This window comes from Brachyhypopomus gauderio, chromosome 11, assembly GCF_052324685.1.
Source record: "Brachyhypopomus gauderio isolate BG-103 chromosome 11, BGAUD_0.2, whole genome shotgun sequence".
Classification (NCBI taxonomy): domain Eukaryota; kingdom Metazoa; phylum Chordata; class Actinopteri; order Gymnotiformes; family Hypopomidae; genus Brachyhypopomus; species Brachyhypopomus gauderio.
Genome location: NC_135221.1, coordinates 14,626,936 through 14,644,837, shown reverse-complemented (window position 1 = coordinate 14,644,837; position 17,902 = coordinate 14,626,936). Strand labels below are relative to the sequence as shown.

Genomic DNA, 17,902 nt, shown 5'->3' with positions numbered 1-17,902 from the left:
GACCTTAACCTTTTAACTTAACATGAACGTCTATGACGAGTTTTCTATATGAACGTCTGACTAGGACCTTTATTGGATGTCTGGACGTGCAAAAACTGCAACTGAACGGCAGTAATAGACGTTTAAAAAAGACGTCGCTAAAACTTTCATTTTGGCTTTTCAGTGGACGTCTTTTGAACGTCTGACAAAGTGTCTTTGCTCGTGCTGGGAAATATTGAAATGGACCTTGAAAGTGACATACAAGTGTTTGAATTCCACAAGGTGTATGAACCCTGCAAACATGACTTTGTTCATCGCGCTGAAGCGCGGCGCACGCGAGGTCGTGCACCTCTCGAATTTTGTAACTTCGCGCGCGCCGCGCCTCAGCGCAATGAACAAAGTCATGTTTGCAGGGTTCAATTCAAGCGCTTGTACCAATATTTCCCAGCACGTTAAACTTAATTAAGTTAAATATTTATACATATACTCGAAATGATTCGAAATATTGCGCTTTTAATCACATTATTTAATGGTTGTTTATTTTGTTACGCCCAATCTTAACGTCTTCACGTTCTCTCGTGTTTCGTCCTGGAATTAGAAGAGTTAACGTAATAACGTAACGTGCATTTTTCTTAACGTCTTCACGTTCTCTCGTGTTTCATCCTGGAATTACAAGAGGCTCGTATTTGTTAATGTAATACAAGAAAAGTGTCCAGTCAGACAGATATTTGTTGTGAAACGAAGTAGTTACAATTTCAACATTTTCAAGTACTTTAGCCTAGATTGCAGCACTTTTCAAACCTGAAACACACTGAAACACAAAGCAGCATTAAAATTCGTCAGGTAAGTGTTCATTCCCCTGTTTTGAGGGGTGTTTCTTTTATACTACCACATATAGTTTCCGACAACACTGCAAAGCGGAAAGTATAAAGCCTCCACCGCTCGCGGAGGTTCGCGCGGAGTCGAGCGCTATGGTCACTCAACCAGGCTTTAGCGCCCTTCGTTGAAATGTTCCAAAAGCACCGCTTGCAAACGGGCTTGTTCATATCCTTCGGTTTTCCATCTGTATCTGCTTCGAATCCAACAGCACTGCGTTTGCTTTAGCTGCCATATTAGCATTACAAACTGTTAGGGTTGCCACCTTTCACAAATGAAAATAAGGGACGCCCACCACAGGCCGTGACCAACATGACCCAAGTTGCCAGACTCGCATTTTATGTTGTGTTTTTTTGTAAAGGGGTGATCAGGAAAGCAATTAGCCATGAATAAAATTAAATACTTTTTAATTTTTTACTTTAAAATAAATAATGATAATAATAATAACATAATGTTCTGTACCACATCAGTGTCTGATGACTGTGGTATGAAGAACTGTTTCACTGATGCCTGGCTTTTCTCAGCTTTTACATTTTTGCCGTGTTGCTCTCTTGATCCATGCTGCCTGATATCAGTCAGTCCGCCGTGCGACACTGAAAATACTCGCCGACAAACCTTACAATTTGCTTTAAATTCATCCCCAATAACGCTATTCAGCCATGGATGCGCCTCTTCCCAGTCACGTTTGTATCTCTGCAAGCGCTTTCGTTTCTGGGGACGTCGGGTGTAGCAGAAGACATTTTTTCAGAGGCGCGGGACGGGTGTGTGGCGTGACGCCTGCTAGGAAACGGTGACAGTAGCGCCAGCAGCAGGTAACACTGGTCCGTAGCAGGCCGGGGGTCCTAAGAGGATCCACGACCATTTTGCTGGCCTTAGTATTTCCTGTATTTTATTTTATGCATAATTGTTACATTTATTGTTGGTGTGTGTGTGTGACAGAGATGAGCATTGGGCACTTTTGAAAATACGGAACAAATCGCGTCCCGTATCGGTTCAATACGGGACGCAACATTTAACTGCCAAATACGGGACGATTCCGTATTTTACGGGACGGGTGGCAACCCCACAAACTGTCCTGTGCATTACGGCAGCTTGGGTGGGTCAAACGAAAGCACATTTTATGTAAAAAGAATCGACACTTAAGGGAAACGAGTATTGTACCGTTTCAGAATGTTCAGTATCGATACGTATCGATATATCGATTTTTTTGACAACACTAAGTCCTACCATATTCAACTGACCTGATATCAGTTCTGGGTAGCAGGTCCATAATGTCACCTGCTCCTCCATCCACTTCCTCCTCATCAGGCCCCTCCCCTTCCTCCTCCACCCCCTTTTTCGACAGGCCACGTGTAGGAGCAGGAGGAGTCTGGCCCTGGGTCTGACACACACACGCAAACACACACACGCAAACATGCCATGAAAACACTACTTCAGGCAGTACTTTAGTCATTCATGTTAATGTGGATAAGATGGGTTTAAGGTTACAAGAACTTAAATAGCTCGACCCAAACGTCCTCAAACAGCTACTGCTGGAAATAAGGAGAGTCTTCCTACACTAGAGCCAAGGCCCACCAAGCCAAACTTGAGGATGGCCGTTATGAGCCTCACGCAGGTTTAGATGTCCATACCTTTTCAAACTCTGCATCGATCTGAGAAAGCAGTGCTGGCTTCTCGTCCTCAAAGAACATGCGCAGGGGCGCTCCCATGTACAGATACATGACGCCCAGCAGGGCGATGGCCGCCGTCCGCACCGCCTGACGCACACCACAAGAGATGAACACAGCTAAAGTAATCAAACTCCAACGTGCTACTGTTGTACGGGTCTGAGCGACTGGTGTAGTCGACACTGACACGACGCCCGAGGGCCAGCAGCACTCACCGGGTTGGTGGCGGCCAGCGCCGTCTTGACGTTGTTGATGAACGCCTTGACGTTAATTCTGCACGATTCATGTAGAGGAGGGGCAAGGAAAACCAGAATGAGCCATGTGCATAAAGATAGAGAGAGAGAGAGAGAGAGAGAGACGAAGAGAGGGTCTAGGAGAGAAGCTCAGAGCAGCACAGGAGGCAGCAGACACATCACTCACCCTGTAAAGCCAAACTCCTTAATGCCGTTAGCCAACCAGTTCAATGTCTCCGCCTGGTTTTTGGGGTTCTTCTGTGCGAAGGCCAGAGATACTACCTGCAGAGCCAGAACATCACTGCCTTCAGTCTTACGGGACACTATTTAACTATGGCAACGGACAAGTAATCACATGCTGTCACGCACTACTGTCACGCACAATCAACTTGCAAGTTGATGTGGTTTAGTAACTACAGCTTCTTAAATAGGAAAACTTCAGTGTTTTTTTTTTATGTAAAGGTCAGATACACAAATGTGAAGTTATGGTGTCCAGGTTGCTCGGAGTGATGAAACATAAATTATTTAAAAAATGACTTTTTTTTTTCTTTTTTTACACTTCATCCCTCATCTCTCTAAATAATAATACTTTAATTGTTCACTGCCATTAACATTCTGATATTAAGAAACTTTGTAATCATACAGTGTATATATTATATATATATTAGGGGTGAGCATAGATTAATTGTTTTAATCTAGATTAATCTCACTGAGATCTTGAAAGTAATCTAGATTAAAATGGCTCATTCAGAATGTGTGTGTTACCCAAGTAATGACTAAAGATAGGGCTTCTTAATACAGAGGGTGCATTAGACCAGGGGCTCATCTCCTGTTTCCTAAATGCATCAATGACTGCTTGAGAAAGTTGTTCTACTGTACTTTGATAAGAAAAGAAGCATGCTCAATAAAATGTACTCGTGTTTAATGGTTTATTCAGTTAAACATGAAAATAGTACTGTAAGCCTACATACTTTTAGAGGGCATATTCAGTCAAATTACAAATTTGTAAGCCTACATACTGTACATTATAAAGGGGTTGATAACATGTTTATTCAGCTAAACATGAGATTTGAAATGTAAGCCAACATTGACTACAAGGGCTGGATAACCTGTTTTTGGCAGTGGCGACTCTTCCACTGGGCTGCATCAGTGCTTGACCCAGCGTCAGCAGCATTAGCAAACGGGTGCTTTGTGTTTAAATGCTACTTCAGACTGGTAGAACTCCTACAATAAACTAATTCCGCGTTGCATATGGTGCCAACTATAGTCTTGCCAATGTCTCCACTTCTTAAAATGAATTTTCCATGAAGCAAACCTGGTGGCTTCGTGGCTGCATCCATGTAAACACATGTGCGATTTGTTGTGGTAATTCACAAGTTTGAAAACTCTCGCCCCCTACTGTGCAATTTGGTTAGGAATACAGCCGAGCTAAACTATCAAGGTGAAAGTCATCATAGTTTGCTTACTTATTTTGACCCAGTTCCCAACCCAACTTTAAGAATAGATTAACGGCTATATTTTTTATATCGCCATAAGGAACACTGGGTGAATGGTGGGCAGGATGGCACATCTTGCAGAGCCGTCCTGGCTGTTCGGGACGGGTCCTGCGCGGGACTGACCTGCTCGGCGGTCCATGGCAGGGAGCAGGACTCCGCGATGGCCGTCAGGGCCTCTTTGGCATTGCTGCCGCACTTCACGTCGCCGATCTTGTCCACGAGGCCGTCCAGCACCACCAGGGCCGACGTCCTGGAGAAGGAGCCCCTCTCCGCGATCAGGCGCACTACATGTAACTTCATCTGCATCACCTGATTACGGAACAGAGGTTTACACCGTTAGCACTAGCAATACGCGAGCAGTAGTTTGGCCCCAAACTGTCCTGGGATCAGTACTCCTGCACAGAGGCCACTGTGTGATTGTGGCACACCTGAAAATTGGTCTCCTTCCAGCCGGGTTTCTTAGCCAGCATCCGCACTAGAGCCTGGCAGGGCATCTCACTCCTGCCCATCTGTTCAACAGCCTGAGACACACACACACACACACACACACACACACACACACACACACACACACACACACACACACACACACTTTAACAACTCACATTCAAAGAAGTCCCTTTAGTGCTTTTCTAGAAAAGAAAGAAAGGGTAAACGGATGAGAAGAATAAGAAAATGTGAACAAGGGAAAAAGAGAGTGGTAGAGAGACAGAGGTAGAAAGAGAGGGGATGAGTGTACATGTGCGTGAGACACAGTGTGTGAGAGCGCATGAGGGACAGTGTGTGTGTGTGTGTGTGTGTGTGAGTGAGAGAGAGAGAGTGTATCTCACCCTCTGAAACTCCTCCATGCTCGCCAGTCTCTCCTTCCAGTTCACACTGTCCAGCAGCTGCATGCAAGAGGCTGGAAGAACAGCAGCAGACCTCTCCTCACACACCTCCAGCTGTGACACACACACACACACACACACACACACACACACACACACACACACACACACACACACACACACACACACACACACACAAAGGCTTTATAAAGTAGAGAGTGATTTATGAGCATGATGGTGGGTAGTGAACTCAGGGCTACACTTACAGACAGTTCTGTCTCCACGATCTCCTTCGTGTCTGGGACTTTCTTGGGCTTGGCACTGCTAGGTTTGCCTTTTTTGGGAGGACCTGCAGCCTTTCACACCAAACACAAAACACCAAACACACTGAACCTCCACATCTACCATGTAGGCTTGAGCACGTCTCCTCAAGCGTGCGGTGGCGTTTGTGCAAACGTACTTTGGCTGGAGCTGCTTTTTTGGGAGGGCCGGAGGGTTTGGCTGGAGCCTCCTCTACAGGGGGCGCTCTGCCTGCAGGGGGGTTCTCCTTCTTGTTCCCTCCACCCCCTCCTCCTCCTCCTCCTCCACCACCACCACCACCACCTTTCTTCCCACCAACAAGCTCCACCTTATCTGCACATTCTTTTATCTGTGTGCATGAAGAAAAAACATTATAGCCAGACATCATTATTATGACCAAAACATGGCTGCTTTATGACAGAAACAGCCATGGGGTTCGAGTGTACATGCACACACTTCAGGACAGTCCTCTAAACATCACAACCCTTATATGCTACAGCACTGGGACTATTAAGACAGGATTACAGCACTCAAGCGTAACTTCAGGATTACAATTTTGGACGTGTTGCATTACCTTATCCAGTTTTAATTTATCCAGATCGGCCAGGAAGGGGTTAACTGCCCTCTCCCCCACCACCTTCATGGCGGTGCCCAGAGCCTCAAAAGCAGCGTCTCGTACCTCCGGAGCAGAGTCGTTCACTTGCTACGAGAGAAAAAGAACCAGATCCTGGAATTCAACTCTCCTGACATTGGTTGACATGAACACCCATGTTCTGGCTTAGATCATTCGTTCAGTATTAAACATGGCAGCAAACAGTGCACTAAAGTTCTGAAAAAATGAAAAGAAACTAAATAATTCAGTGATGAATCGGCCATAAAACGCAGTCTAATTTTCACAAGAAAACAGATTCTTCAAGAACGGCCATCCTAACTGAAACTACATAAACCTTTCTTAGGCACATACTGCAACCTGTATAACATGAAAAGTAATTTATCAGTTGGTCGGTCAACACCAAGCCTAAAAGTCTATGTGCACAGTCAAAAGGTGGGCGGAGTCATGGTGTTGCCGTGGGCGAAAGAGTGTGGGTTGCTGTGGGCGGGCACCTTGATCAAGGCGGAGCAGAGGGGCTTCAGGACGCTCTTGGGCAGCGTGGTGGGAGTGCAGTGGCGGAAGCTTCGGGCCAGGAACAGCGAGGCCTGCTGCTTGATGGACGGATTCTTGTTGTCCATCACGGCCAGCAAGTCCTCGCTGATGTTCTGAAGTGATGTCTGGAAGAGTGGAGTTCATTGTTATTGATGTTATATATAATAATAATAACATGATTATTATTATTAATATCAATAATCATTTAACATTTTATTATTATTTTATAAAAACTTTTATTAGAGTAGAGGAATCAAAAGAAAAAGTAATAAATACTTTTAATAAATAAAAGACCAGAATAAAAACAAAAAATGCTTTCATCCGTTTCTGGACAGTTATAATTTTGTTGGGACATCAACAGCATGTTTGATTAAGATCCACTCACTTGTTAATCAATTTATCAATATATCTGATATGGAATAAGGAGCTCAGTGAGAGATGTTTGACACACTCACCGTTAGGAAGACTGCGTCAATACCTTCTTGCAGGGCCTGGACAACCTGAGGTTTCTTCTCCTTGAACTTCTCTAGAAAGGTTGGCACGACCTTCGAAAACAAATGTTCCATGACTGCTTTACAATTCATCATAGTCTGACCTTTCCTGTGCAACTTGGTCTTAAAAAAACAACACCTCATTTACCCAAAAGGTCAAGCATTTAAAATACAGGTAATCCAAAATCACAGAAATTCAAGTAGCTAACAGGCGTGTTGTCATTTTGTGCCTTTGAATCTTTTAACCTTCACTCACCAGGCCGGCGTACGGCCCAAATTTCTTTCGTAGCCCAGCTGCTAGTCCTGCCAGGCATTTGGCCGCCAGGGTCACCAGCATCACATTGGCATCTTTGCCCACGACCTGTGTGGTAAAACACAACATGACTCACTGTATAAATTCATAAAGGAACTGCATTTCCCACAATTCCTCCCTGAACCAGGCTGTTACCTTCTTCAGTGCTCGGACCAGGTCCCCGTAGTCCCCACTCTCCAGCTTGGGGTTTTTACTGAGGGCTTCGACTGCTTCCAGGGCCTCTTTTCGTTCCTGCCATTTCTTCGCTTCCTATATTGGGACAGAGGTGAACAGCCAATCAAACAAACAGCCTCCACGTCAAGCCGTCTCTCCAGAGCATCCACAGCTACGAAATATATGCATATGTGTTCATACTTACAATTTTTTCATAGAAATCTTTAGGAATTTTTGAAAGAATCTCAACAGCTTCCAGAAGCTCATATGGATCCACGTTCACCTCAGTTCCTTCCTCCTCATCCCCTGGAAGCATCAGTGGGAGATTTCAGGTAGCTTTTCTTGAACACACCCACATCCCTGGTTCTAGAAACCAAACATGGACCATCCTTCCCCGAAGTAAATCAGTCATTTATGGCCCAAACCCCAACCCTGCTGGATCAGTTACAGCTAGCCGCTACTCTCCCAAGACCAAATTCATCATATCCTGGTAATAGGAAGGAGAATGTAAGGAGGAGGTCTTGAAGAGGCACAGGGATCTTATAAACAGCAGCTGGTGGGTTTGGAGAAAAGAACTTAGCATTCATTATTTATACAAGAAGCACTAGATAGTTAAACCTACTGAAGGATAAATGCACACAATACGATGTTGCTGACCTGATGCTGAGTTACTATGTATTGTTAATCCTACTGAAAAGCACTCTGTGTAGTTTGGGGGGTGTAATGTGCTTGTTAAGGGTGAGAAGAGTTTGTACCGTCGGCCTCGTTGCCTCCGGCAACTTGCTGCTGCTCGAATTTGGCCTTCAGGTCCTGCTGGGAACGCAGGAAGCGACTCTGTCTGGGCACACCGGACGGCACCTTCACCCACTCCTCCTCCAGCTCTTTCAGCTACACACACACACACACACACACACACACACACACTTACTTACTTACTTACTTAAGAGAGAACTCTATACACAAGTGTTGGATCTTTTAATGAGCAGTAAAAATAAATAAATAAATAAATAAATAAATAAATGCAAGATTGGAAGCTTTCTTTATTTGAAAGCAACCCATGTGGGTGGGGGTGTGTGTGTGTGTACTCTGAATTTCACTGAATTTCCACTGCTCCTGCAAGCTTAGCCTCTGAACTAAGCGGTTATTAAATTCCAAACGTTTTTGATGATTTCATGTTTCGTTTCTCATCCTCAGGAGCACAGGCGGAATGGAGGACCACAGGGCGGAGAGATGGAGGTGCACTTATCGCACCTGCACAGAGTTGATGTTCTGCAGAGGAGCCCGTAAGGCATCACGGATCCACCTATAGACCTCCACGGCTAGCAACTTGGCCTCATCCCGCACGGCCTTCTCACGAGACTCAAACAGCTTTGGCAACACTTTGACTACTGGCTTCAGAGTTATGATCTTGGAACCAAATTCACTGCAAAGCAAAACAGAACGTCAACCTCAGTTTGCAATCAATCAAAATATATATTACACACACACAAACATAAACATTACTTTAAAAATGCATGTATGTAAAAGTTAGAGCAGTTTATTTGGGAAACAAAGCCCAGGAAAATATCACCATGACGTTCCAGTGCCTGCATACAGTCCACTGTGCTACTGGTAATTCCTTACTGGGTCCAGTTATACATCAGCCGGACCCAATTATGGGTCATCTATCTTATTAACTAGCTGTTATAATTAAAAGTGTCAGTAACCGACTTCACCTGAGAGCTTTCCTTAGTGTTTCGATGCACGCCACCACAATCTTGGGGTTCTTGTTGTCCAGGCCTTTGAGGAGCTCATCCTGGACTATCTCTGCTTTCTCGATCTCTACGTACATGAGGCAGATGTCCATTCCAAGCTCTTTGGCTCGAGCCTTGGGCTGGTTGAACACTTTACTGACCACACCTGCCACCACTTCTCCCGTTGTCCTGCAAGACAGCAGAGACACAGTGTCTCCCAGCATTAAAAAGCCTGACATCTTTCACCAGGGCTCTAGAGTGCGACCAATTTGGTCGCACGCGCGGCCTAATTTCTCAATGGTGCGACAAAAAGAAATCTGAGGTCGCACCGGTGCGACTAGCTGCTCGATGGGAAAAAGCAACAGACCAGTGTTAATTTTGTTGACGAATAAATTTTGTCATAGTCATGATGAAAACGAGACGAAAACTAAATGAAAAAACTATATGAAGGAATACAAACGATGACTAAATTAATGGACATTTTCATCAACTAATAAAAAGGAGACGAAAATATTGGCCAGCAACGACATCCAATCAGACCTGATTTAGTTTTGAGAAGGGTAGGGATAAGTTAAGAAGAGATCCCACCGTAACTACTTTAGCGTACACGGAGAGGCGGGACAAACCGGGTAACCGTCCAATCAGAACTAACGTCTTAACATCGCACAGACGCCGGGAGGACCATACGAGCCTGTGAACTGTGGTCACTCTTGAAATACAACTCGAAGTCAACTCGACAATGTCAGCAGGGAGAAAGGGAGAAAGATGAGCGGCGATATATGGACACGTTTCTCCTTTGACTTTGAGAAAAACAAGTCGGTGTGTAAACCATGTGGGACGAATGAAACGACATCTGCGGGCTATGGCATTGTCGTTTTTACGGCACACGGTTTTATATAAAATGTAATATATATTGTTTATAAACTCCACGTTTTTTCAGGTAGAGCGGGCCTACTGGTCTTCAATGTTTTGTTATTGTTATGCTCAATAACTAAGTTCAGGTCAATAAAGTTGTTTGGAAATCTGTTTTTGTATACATTACACATACAAACGATAATATTCTGTAACTGGTTAATAAATGTTTCATTTTGTGCAAGTGTATATAATGACCATTTATATTTTAGTCAACTAAATTCTGATGATAATTAGTCGACTAAAACTAAAAACGACTCCAATGACAAACTAAATGACATTTTAGTCAAAAGACTAAGACTAAAACTAAATCAAAATTAACACTGCTCCCCTCTGCCTTTCACCGGCAGGCAGCAGCACACAGATCATCAGACGAAGCACAGATGATAATCAATTTTACCGTTGCCTACAATATTGCAAAAGAACTTCCCTTCATTAAAGTCAGAAATAATTCTTCAGAAGAAAAATGGCTTGAATGTAAACCTGACGTACAGCAATGATGTCACGTGCGACAGATTGTTAGTCAATATTGTCCATATGGACAGCAATTTTTAAAAAAAGTGAAACCGGAAAAACTGCTGTGTTAAATGTGATGCAGTCGAAAAATTTGGGTGCACCTAACTTTTATGCGCACCAGTGCAAAAAGTTAGTCTAGAGCCCTGTTCACTCATATTCACACCATGGCATGATGTCACAATAAAAGTCCCTTGATTTGAGTCCTCGGAAAAGCCTTGTAACTTAACAGGACACTTCATTTGGCCTTTGTGCCTTGTGTGCATGTTTACAGAAGTTTCTGTGGACACAGAACACACCTGCACATTTTAATAATCCAACTGCTTGAACACACCCATCCTATACACACAGAGCTTAGTAATTAGCTGAGCTGTCCAAGTTGGGTTGAGCAAAACTGGTCTAGGACGGGAGTCACACCACAGTCATGTCCATACAGTGGTCTGTAGGACAGGAGTCACACCACAGTCATGTCCATACGGTGGTCTGTAGGACAGGAGTCACACCACAGTCATGTCCATACGGTGGTCTGTAGGACAGGAGTCACACCACAGTCATGTCCATACGGTGGTCTGTAGGACAGGAGTCACACCACAGTCATGTCCATACGGTGGTCTGTAGGACAGGAGTCACACCACAGTCATGTCCATACGGTGGTCTGTAGGACAGGAGTCACACCACAGTCATGTCCATACGGTGGTCTGTAGGACAGGAGTCACACCACAGTCATGTCCATACGGTGGTCTGTAGGACAGGAGTCACACCACAGTCATGTCCATACGGTGGTCTGTAGGACAGGAGTCACACCACAGTCATGTCCATACGGTGGTCTGTAGGACAGGAGTCACACCACAGTCATGTCCATACGGTGGTCTGTAGGACAGGAGTCACACCACAGTCATGTCCATACGGTGGTCTGTAGGACAGGAGTCACACCACAGTCATGTCCATACGGTGGTCTGTAGGACAGGAGTCACACCACAGTCATGTCCATACGGTGGTCTGTAGGACAGGAGTCACACCACAGTCATGTCCATACGGTGGTCTGTAGGACAGGAGTCACACCACAGTCATGTCCATACGGTGGTCTGTAGGACAGGAGTCACACCACAGTCATGTCCATACGGTGGTCTGTAGGACAGGAGTCACACCACAGTCATGTCCATACGGTGGTCTGTAGGACAGGAGTCACACCACAGTCATGTCCATACGGTGGTCTGTAGGACAGGAGTCACACCACAGTCATGTCCATACAGTGGTCTGTAGGACAGGAGTCACACCACAGTCATGTCCATACAGTGGTCTGTAGGACAGGAGTCACACCACAGTCATGTCCATACAGTGGTCTGTAGGACAGGAGTCACACCACAGTCATGTCCATACAGTGGTCTGTAGGACAGGAGTCACACCACAGTCATGTCCATACAGTGGTCTGTAGGACAGGAGTCACACCACAGTCATGTCCATACGGTGGTCTGTAGGACAGGAGTCACACCACAGTCATGTCCATACGGTGGTCTGTAGGACAGGAGTCACACCACAGTCATGTCCATACAGTGGTCTGTAGGACAGGAGTCACACCACAGTCATGTCTGCCAGCTCTCCAGCAAGGTTGGGCCATGAGGCAAAAACAGCATCACGGTACTTGTGCATCATGTTTTATGAAAATGATTTCACAATATTCACAATCATAATATTTCTTTTTATCTGAGGTTTGCTTTTGGATTCAGTGCTGTGCAAAACATTAGGTGCTGTGCTCTGTAAAATAGGTCAATGCAAAAATAAACCAAAGCAAAACTTCATTGATTTGTTGGGAATTAATGTTCACAAATACAAAATGATGATAAAATAGAAAAATTTGTAAACATAATTCAACAAGAACAGGCTAATATGAAAAGAGTAACACTGCTGTTTACACAGTGGTGTTCACACACTCTCTAAAGCTCACTCTAGTAATCAGAACTCCACGGGCCCTGGCGATACAAGTTCTGCTCAGAGAAGTGACCCATGAAGTCACTCAGGCTTCCCATCAGCACAGCAGGGATGGCTCACGACCTCCACGACCGACCCTTGCCCTCCACGGACTCAAACCGAGGAACACAAGTGTCCTCCTTTCCATTTGCACAAAAAACAGGGGTTAAAAAGTGAGTGGCGAAAGCCATCTTAAAGTAAGGTTGAAAATTAAACTACATGCAAAAGGTTATTCGTAATTCAACACAACAGCTACAGCACCCCAACAGGCTTCTGGAGGAGGAGCCAACAGTAATGATGGAGCAGTTTCACTGTCTGACCAGTTTCCATTCAGTCCAACTACTTTCAGACAAACATGCCCCCTCTGCCTTCAGGAAACTCTACCAGAAAAACCTGCAACATTTTAACTATAGTCAGAGCTGACTGAAAACTAGAGTGATGAAACAACAGAAATGAATTTAATCTGGTGGTTGAGGCAGATGAAATAGCTGAGCTAAAGGGACCACAAAACAAACACACCTGTGTGGAAAAATCAAAGACTTGCATCTTTTAGTCTGGCTGTCCCAATCCACGATGACTAACAGTCTCTCTGGTGTCTAAAATAACTTCACTTTCACCAAGGGTCACATTTCAACTCTGTTGTTATTGCACAAACAGGAGTAAACAAAGGATATTAGCCATTCTTCACAAGGGTTAGAAACATCCTCGCACCATAACTTGGTATAATGCACCATTAAGAATACTACAGATCTTGTCATAATACACTTGCCATAATGACTGGCAGTGAGTGGTTTTTTGGAATGCAAGGATGGACTTTGAAGACGTTATCTGAACAAATTTCTCATTCATTTCAACAAGATGTCAAAGCTGAATCTTGTCGTTACCTCACCAGGTGCCAGAGCACAAGACGCTGGTGGTAAACAAGCGGATCCATTAAGTGAATGTAATTCCATCAAAACCTCACACTCAATTTACATCATGTGTCACAAATCCAGGAATAAGCAACAAACGCTTTAACCTTCAGCATGCGTAACTGCACAGTGTGCGCAGTGGTGGAAAACAAACAAAGACACTTACTTGCCGGCCACGTGTGCATTCTCAATAAACACAAACGCTGCTTCCAGGCCCTTAAGCTGGGCCACGGCGTTGGACTCTGTGACAAACTTCTTGATAAGGCCCAGGTACTTGGACCACTCTGGACTCTTCTCATCTGTGATCCGCTGGAAAAGCTTTTGCGCCTCCTCGTATCCGTTCAGTCTGGCCTTCCATACCTGGATGAAGGGGACAGGTGTGAGAGGGAGGATGTGAGCAGCAGGGACTTCCGTCTCCACATGGTCACATTTTACAGGAAACACCTGTTTTGGGTAGAGGACTCTTCACAAGAAATTCTACAAGTTTTCAAAGCCATGCAACCCCCTAAATCTATCAATCAACGAATCAGTCAATAAATCAATCCATCCATACGTCCCTGTTGTTGCAATAAAAGTAATAACAACTAGGCTTATTCCAAACTCGGCTAAACATCATCACATCTCCTGTCCAAGCTGTGAGAGCGTGAACTAGTCAGGCTGCTCTCTAAGAAGCTTCGTTCTCTCGTGATTGAACAGGAACGTGAAGCTGCGGTTAACAGTTTGGTACACAGCTGATGTGGACACAGCCCGTCAAACTGCTGAAACCCACTCCACAAGTCAGTGGACCAGGCGGCACTGTGGCAGAGGAATCGGAGAAATCACCTTGTGCTCACACTTCTGATCAACGGGCAGCTTCATCCACTCGCTGTCGTCCCCCATGACGCCTCCTCTGTGTTTGCCTTATCTATTCACCTACAAAGCAAAATGAGAAATAAGGAGGACTGTGTTGTCTGTGGTGTGAAGGGTCCAGCACGACACGGCGTTGTTAATGCATGAGCTGAGAGGCAGATACTTTTATTAAACAGAAAGAAGACAAACAGAACAGAAGAAATAAAAAAGTGAAAATAAATATGTATATAATTGGCAAAATCGTCAAATACAGTTTTAATTATAAAAGGTTTCCCACACTACGTGTGTAAACCCTAATTAATAGGAATGTAAGGCTTGCCTTTGGGGCAAAGAATGACAAATTTCAAGAACTCTGATAAGGTTAAAATATATTGATCAAGATAACCTAACGAGGAAGTAAAATGATGGCGCTAAGATCAAAGTAAATGTAATCTATCGAGAATAGAGGAAAATAATGCCGTGCACCACAGGGTTTGTCGGAGACAAGAGCAACTATAGATCAACCAAAAACCCTTTGCAAAGTACGCGGCTCAACACTGATACTCTCCACGTCTCCGGGTCGCAAATGGACGCTGCGAGTCCGGGACGAGCGTCTCCTTAATGCGCCCTAATGCACATCCACACGGGCATTTCACATTTGCCATCGATTTCTACAAAACAGCAGCTAAGGCGTGTAGCGTCGGCATCTTAACGAAACAACTCCGCTCATCTCTCAACGTAAAACCGCCCAACACACCATAAATGTCACCAACCGTCTCCACTTTGCAGCGCTCACTTCAAACACCACTTGGTAGCGATATATCAGACAGGTTCATGGTTTAACTAGCTGTTATAACTCCTGTAGTTATATAACTGTTATATATATAAGGGTATAACTCCCACATAACGTCCGAGGTGAAGCTCGTTACCCTCCCGGTCCTCCTCGCGTCTGAGGAGCGGGTTCGCCACACGTATTGTTCCGTGTCGTTATTTAACGGTGTCTAGTTAGCCGACTAGCTAGCTGGTTAGTTACGAATTATGAACAGCTACGCAGGTGGTTGTCCGCAGCGGTGAAATTTGAGTGAACTAGCTTTAAAATACACACTATTAGCTTAAAATAACGAGCCAGAGTTTAAAAAAAAGGTCTAATTAACGTTATTTCGTACTAAGAGACCAGTGCAGTGCGCAGTGTGTAATGCTAGCTCGGCTAGCTCGGCCGCTAACGGCAGCGTAGCAACGTCAAAGCGCCATTTCAACACGTCGGGCGGCCGTCTCGAACACCAGCACGACGACAACCGACGGGGAAACGGACCGGGTCGGCACACCGGTCCGCGGCTGGCGTGGGTTCGCGACTGCATGACTCACATCTATTGTCTTGGCCGAAAAGAAACACTTGGTATTCCGTCCAACTCGCACGGCGAGGCCCGGAAAACGCAGCTGTGATGGGGCCGGAGGGGCCAGCGTTGACACGCCGACGCCTTTCGCTTGTTTTGATGGAGACGCGGTCGTGAAAGGCGGAGTTCGGGTTTATTGCGTTACCTGCTTTGGGATGGAGGAGACAAGGCGGTGTTCTTGTGGCGGAGCCGACGTGTGGTCATTACTCTTCCAGCTCCGCGAAACGCCTCCAAGGGCGGAGAGTCGGAGGGAGGGGCCGCGGGAGAAAGCGGAGCCGCCTCGACGCCGTCGCTTCAAGCACGCAGACGTCTACGTACTGGGTCGGAACCAGCGGCGCAAATGTGTGCGACGATGGCAAAAGCTAATCTGTCGGTCATAATAGAATAATTCATCTTAATGCGATAAACACAAGCGGCGACCCTGGCTATGCGTCTTTAAATGATCATTAGCTACTTCCCATTTTACACGAAGCTCCAGGTACCGCCCTAGAGATCCGCAGAGTAAGAAACGCACAAGCAGTAAACAAACATTCAGCCTACATTTCACCGAAATTCAGGTTTGAATTAAAGTTATTATAATATGCCATAGCATAAAGACAAAAATATACTACGGACCAATTTCAGACATTCCATTTTTTGGCAAACTCACTGAAGATGTGGTTTGTACTCATCAACTGAATCAACTATAGCTCAGTTTTAACATAGATTATTCCAGTCTGCCTTTCAGACTCATAGTACAGAAACATTTCTCAAAGTTCTTCATGATCACAGTGAATGGAGTGAATAAAGATGCAGGTGGCCTGTCTATACTGATGTCTATTCTGTACTGATGTCTATACTGGCTCTTTGAGATCGTGGTGCTGATACAGGTAATCAGGGTACTTAAGTGACTGCTAAACTTGGTTGGTCTCTCTGGTTCTGTTCTAAATTGTACTGAATCGGTCTGAGCAGCTGTGAGTATTATGTTGCAATGTATTTTGCTTTATTTTGTGGAGTCCCTCAAAAAAATAAAAGATTTTATCTGATTATTGATTTATCTATACATGCTCCTGTTAGCCAGAAGAATTCATAAACATGAAACATAAAAATAACCAATATAAAAGAACTAGTGCTGTCAATTCCAGGTGCCGCGATTAAAAGTCCTCACCAGGATTTTGCTCAAGCTTGCTAGATTTTCTAATTAGCAATCCAGGTAAAATTAGTGGAATCAACACAATCCAGGAAGCAAAATCCTGGTGAGGACTTTTAATCGCGGCACCTGGAATTGACAGCACTAAAAAGAACCAATTGTCAAAATAACAAAAAGATGCAGACCTCAAATAGTGCAAAGGAAACAAGTTCATATTCATGTAGAAACAACAATGCTAATGTTTTAACTCAGGACGAGTTCAGAAATCCATAATATGGTGTAAAAATCGTGATTTTTAATCACAGCTTTCACTCATCTTGGCATGCTTTCCACCAGTCTTTCACACTGCTTTTGGGTGACCTTATGCCACTCCGGTCGCAAAAATTCAAGCAGTTCAGCTTTGTTTGATGGCATGTGACTATCCATCTTTCTCTTGATTATGTTCCAGAGATTTTCAATGGGGTTCAGGTCTGGAGACTGGGCTGCCATGACAAGGTCTTGATCTGGTGGTCCTTCATCCACACATTGATTTACCTATCTGATTGAGCTATGTAGCATGGAGCATTGTCCTGCTGGAAAAACCAGTCCTCAGAGTTGGGGAACACTGCCAAAGCAAAAGGAAGCAAGTGTTTTTCCAGGATAACCGTGTATGCTTCATTCATACATACATGCAAAGATGAACCTGCCCAATTCCAGCCTTGCTGAAGCATCCCCAGATCATCACCAATCCTCCAACAAATTTCACAGTGGGTGCAGGACACCCTCCAGGTCTCCATCTAACCATTAGACAATCAGGTTAGGCAAAACTGAAAATTGGACTCATCAGAGAAGATGACCTTACTCCAGTCCTCTATGGTCCAATGCTTATGGTCGTTTGCAAACTTCAGCCTGGCTCTCCTTTGCTTCTCATTGATAAAAGTTTTTTTTTTTCTAGCTTTACATGTCTTGAGCTGAGGTGTACTGGGGTTGGAATTCAACTGACACTGGAATGGAACGGCTATCATACATGTAAAGATGCTGATTTTTAGAAAACTT

At 44.7% G+C, this 17,902-nt stretch overlaps 1 protein-coding gene across 4 annotated transcripts in view; it reads right to left on the bottom strand.

Moving 5' to 3' along the window:
• The window catches only part of ckap5 (cytoskeleton associated protein 5), a 41,675-nt gene extending 25,554 nt beyond the window's left edge, over nt 1-16,121 (bottom strand). The window contains exons 1-21 of one of the 4 annotated variants that reach the window (XM_077022227.1): nt 15,884-16,121; nt 14,339-14,428; nt 13,683-13,876; nt 9,195-9,401; nt 8,731-8,902; nt 8,235-8,367; nt 7,685-7,785; nt 7,462-7,575; nt 7,270-7,374; nt 6,978-7,067; nt 6,483-6,647; nt 5,953-6,081; nt 5,539-5,727; nt 5,345-5,434; nt 5,082-5,192; nt 4,680-4,772; nt 4,375-4,560; nt 2,943-3,037; nt 2,738-2,795; nt 2,487-2,612; nt 2,097-2,236 (exon numbers count right to left, since the gene is read on the bottom strand). In XM_077022227.1, coding sequence (XP_076878342.1) covers nt 2,097-2,236; nt 2,487-2,612; nt 2,738-2,795; nt 2,943-3,037; nt 4,375-4,560; nt 4,680-4,772; nt 5,082-5,192; nt 5,345-5,434; nt 5,539-5,727; nt 5,953-6,081; nt 6,483-6,647; nt 6,978-7,067; nt 7,270-7,374; nt 7,462-7,575; nt 7,685-7,785; nt 8,235-8,367; nt 8,731-8,902; nt 9,195-9,401; nt 13,683-13,876; nt 14,339-14,395 — 2,555 coding nt within the window. In that variant the 5' untranslated portion in view covers nt 14,396-14,428; nt 15,884-16,121. The other 3 variants (XM_077022225.1, XM_077022228.1, XM_077022226.1) reach the window with 3 other exon arrangements.
• Nucleotides 16,122-17,902: the final 1,781 nt, after the last annotated feature.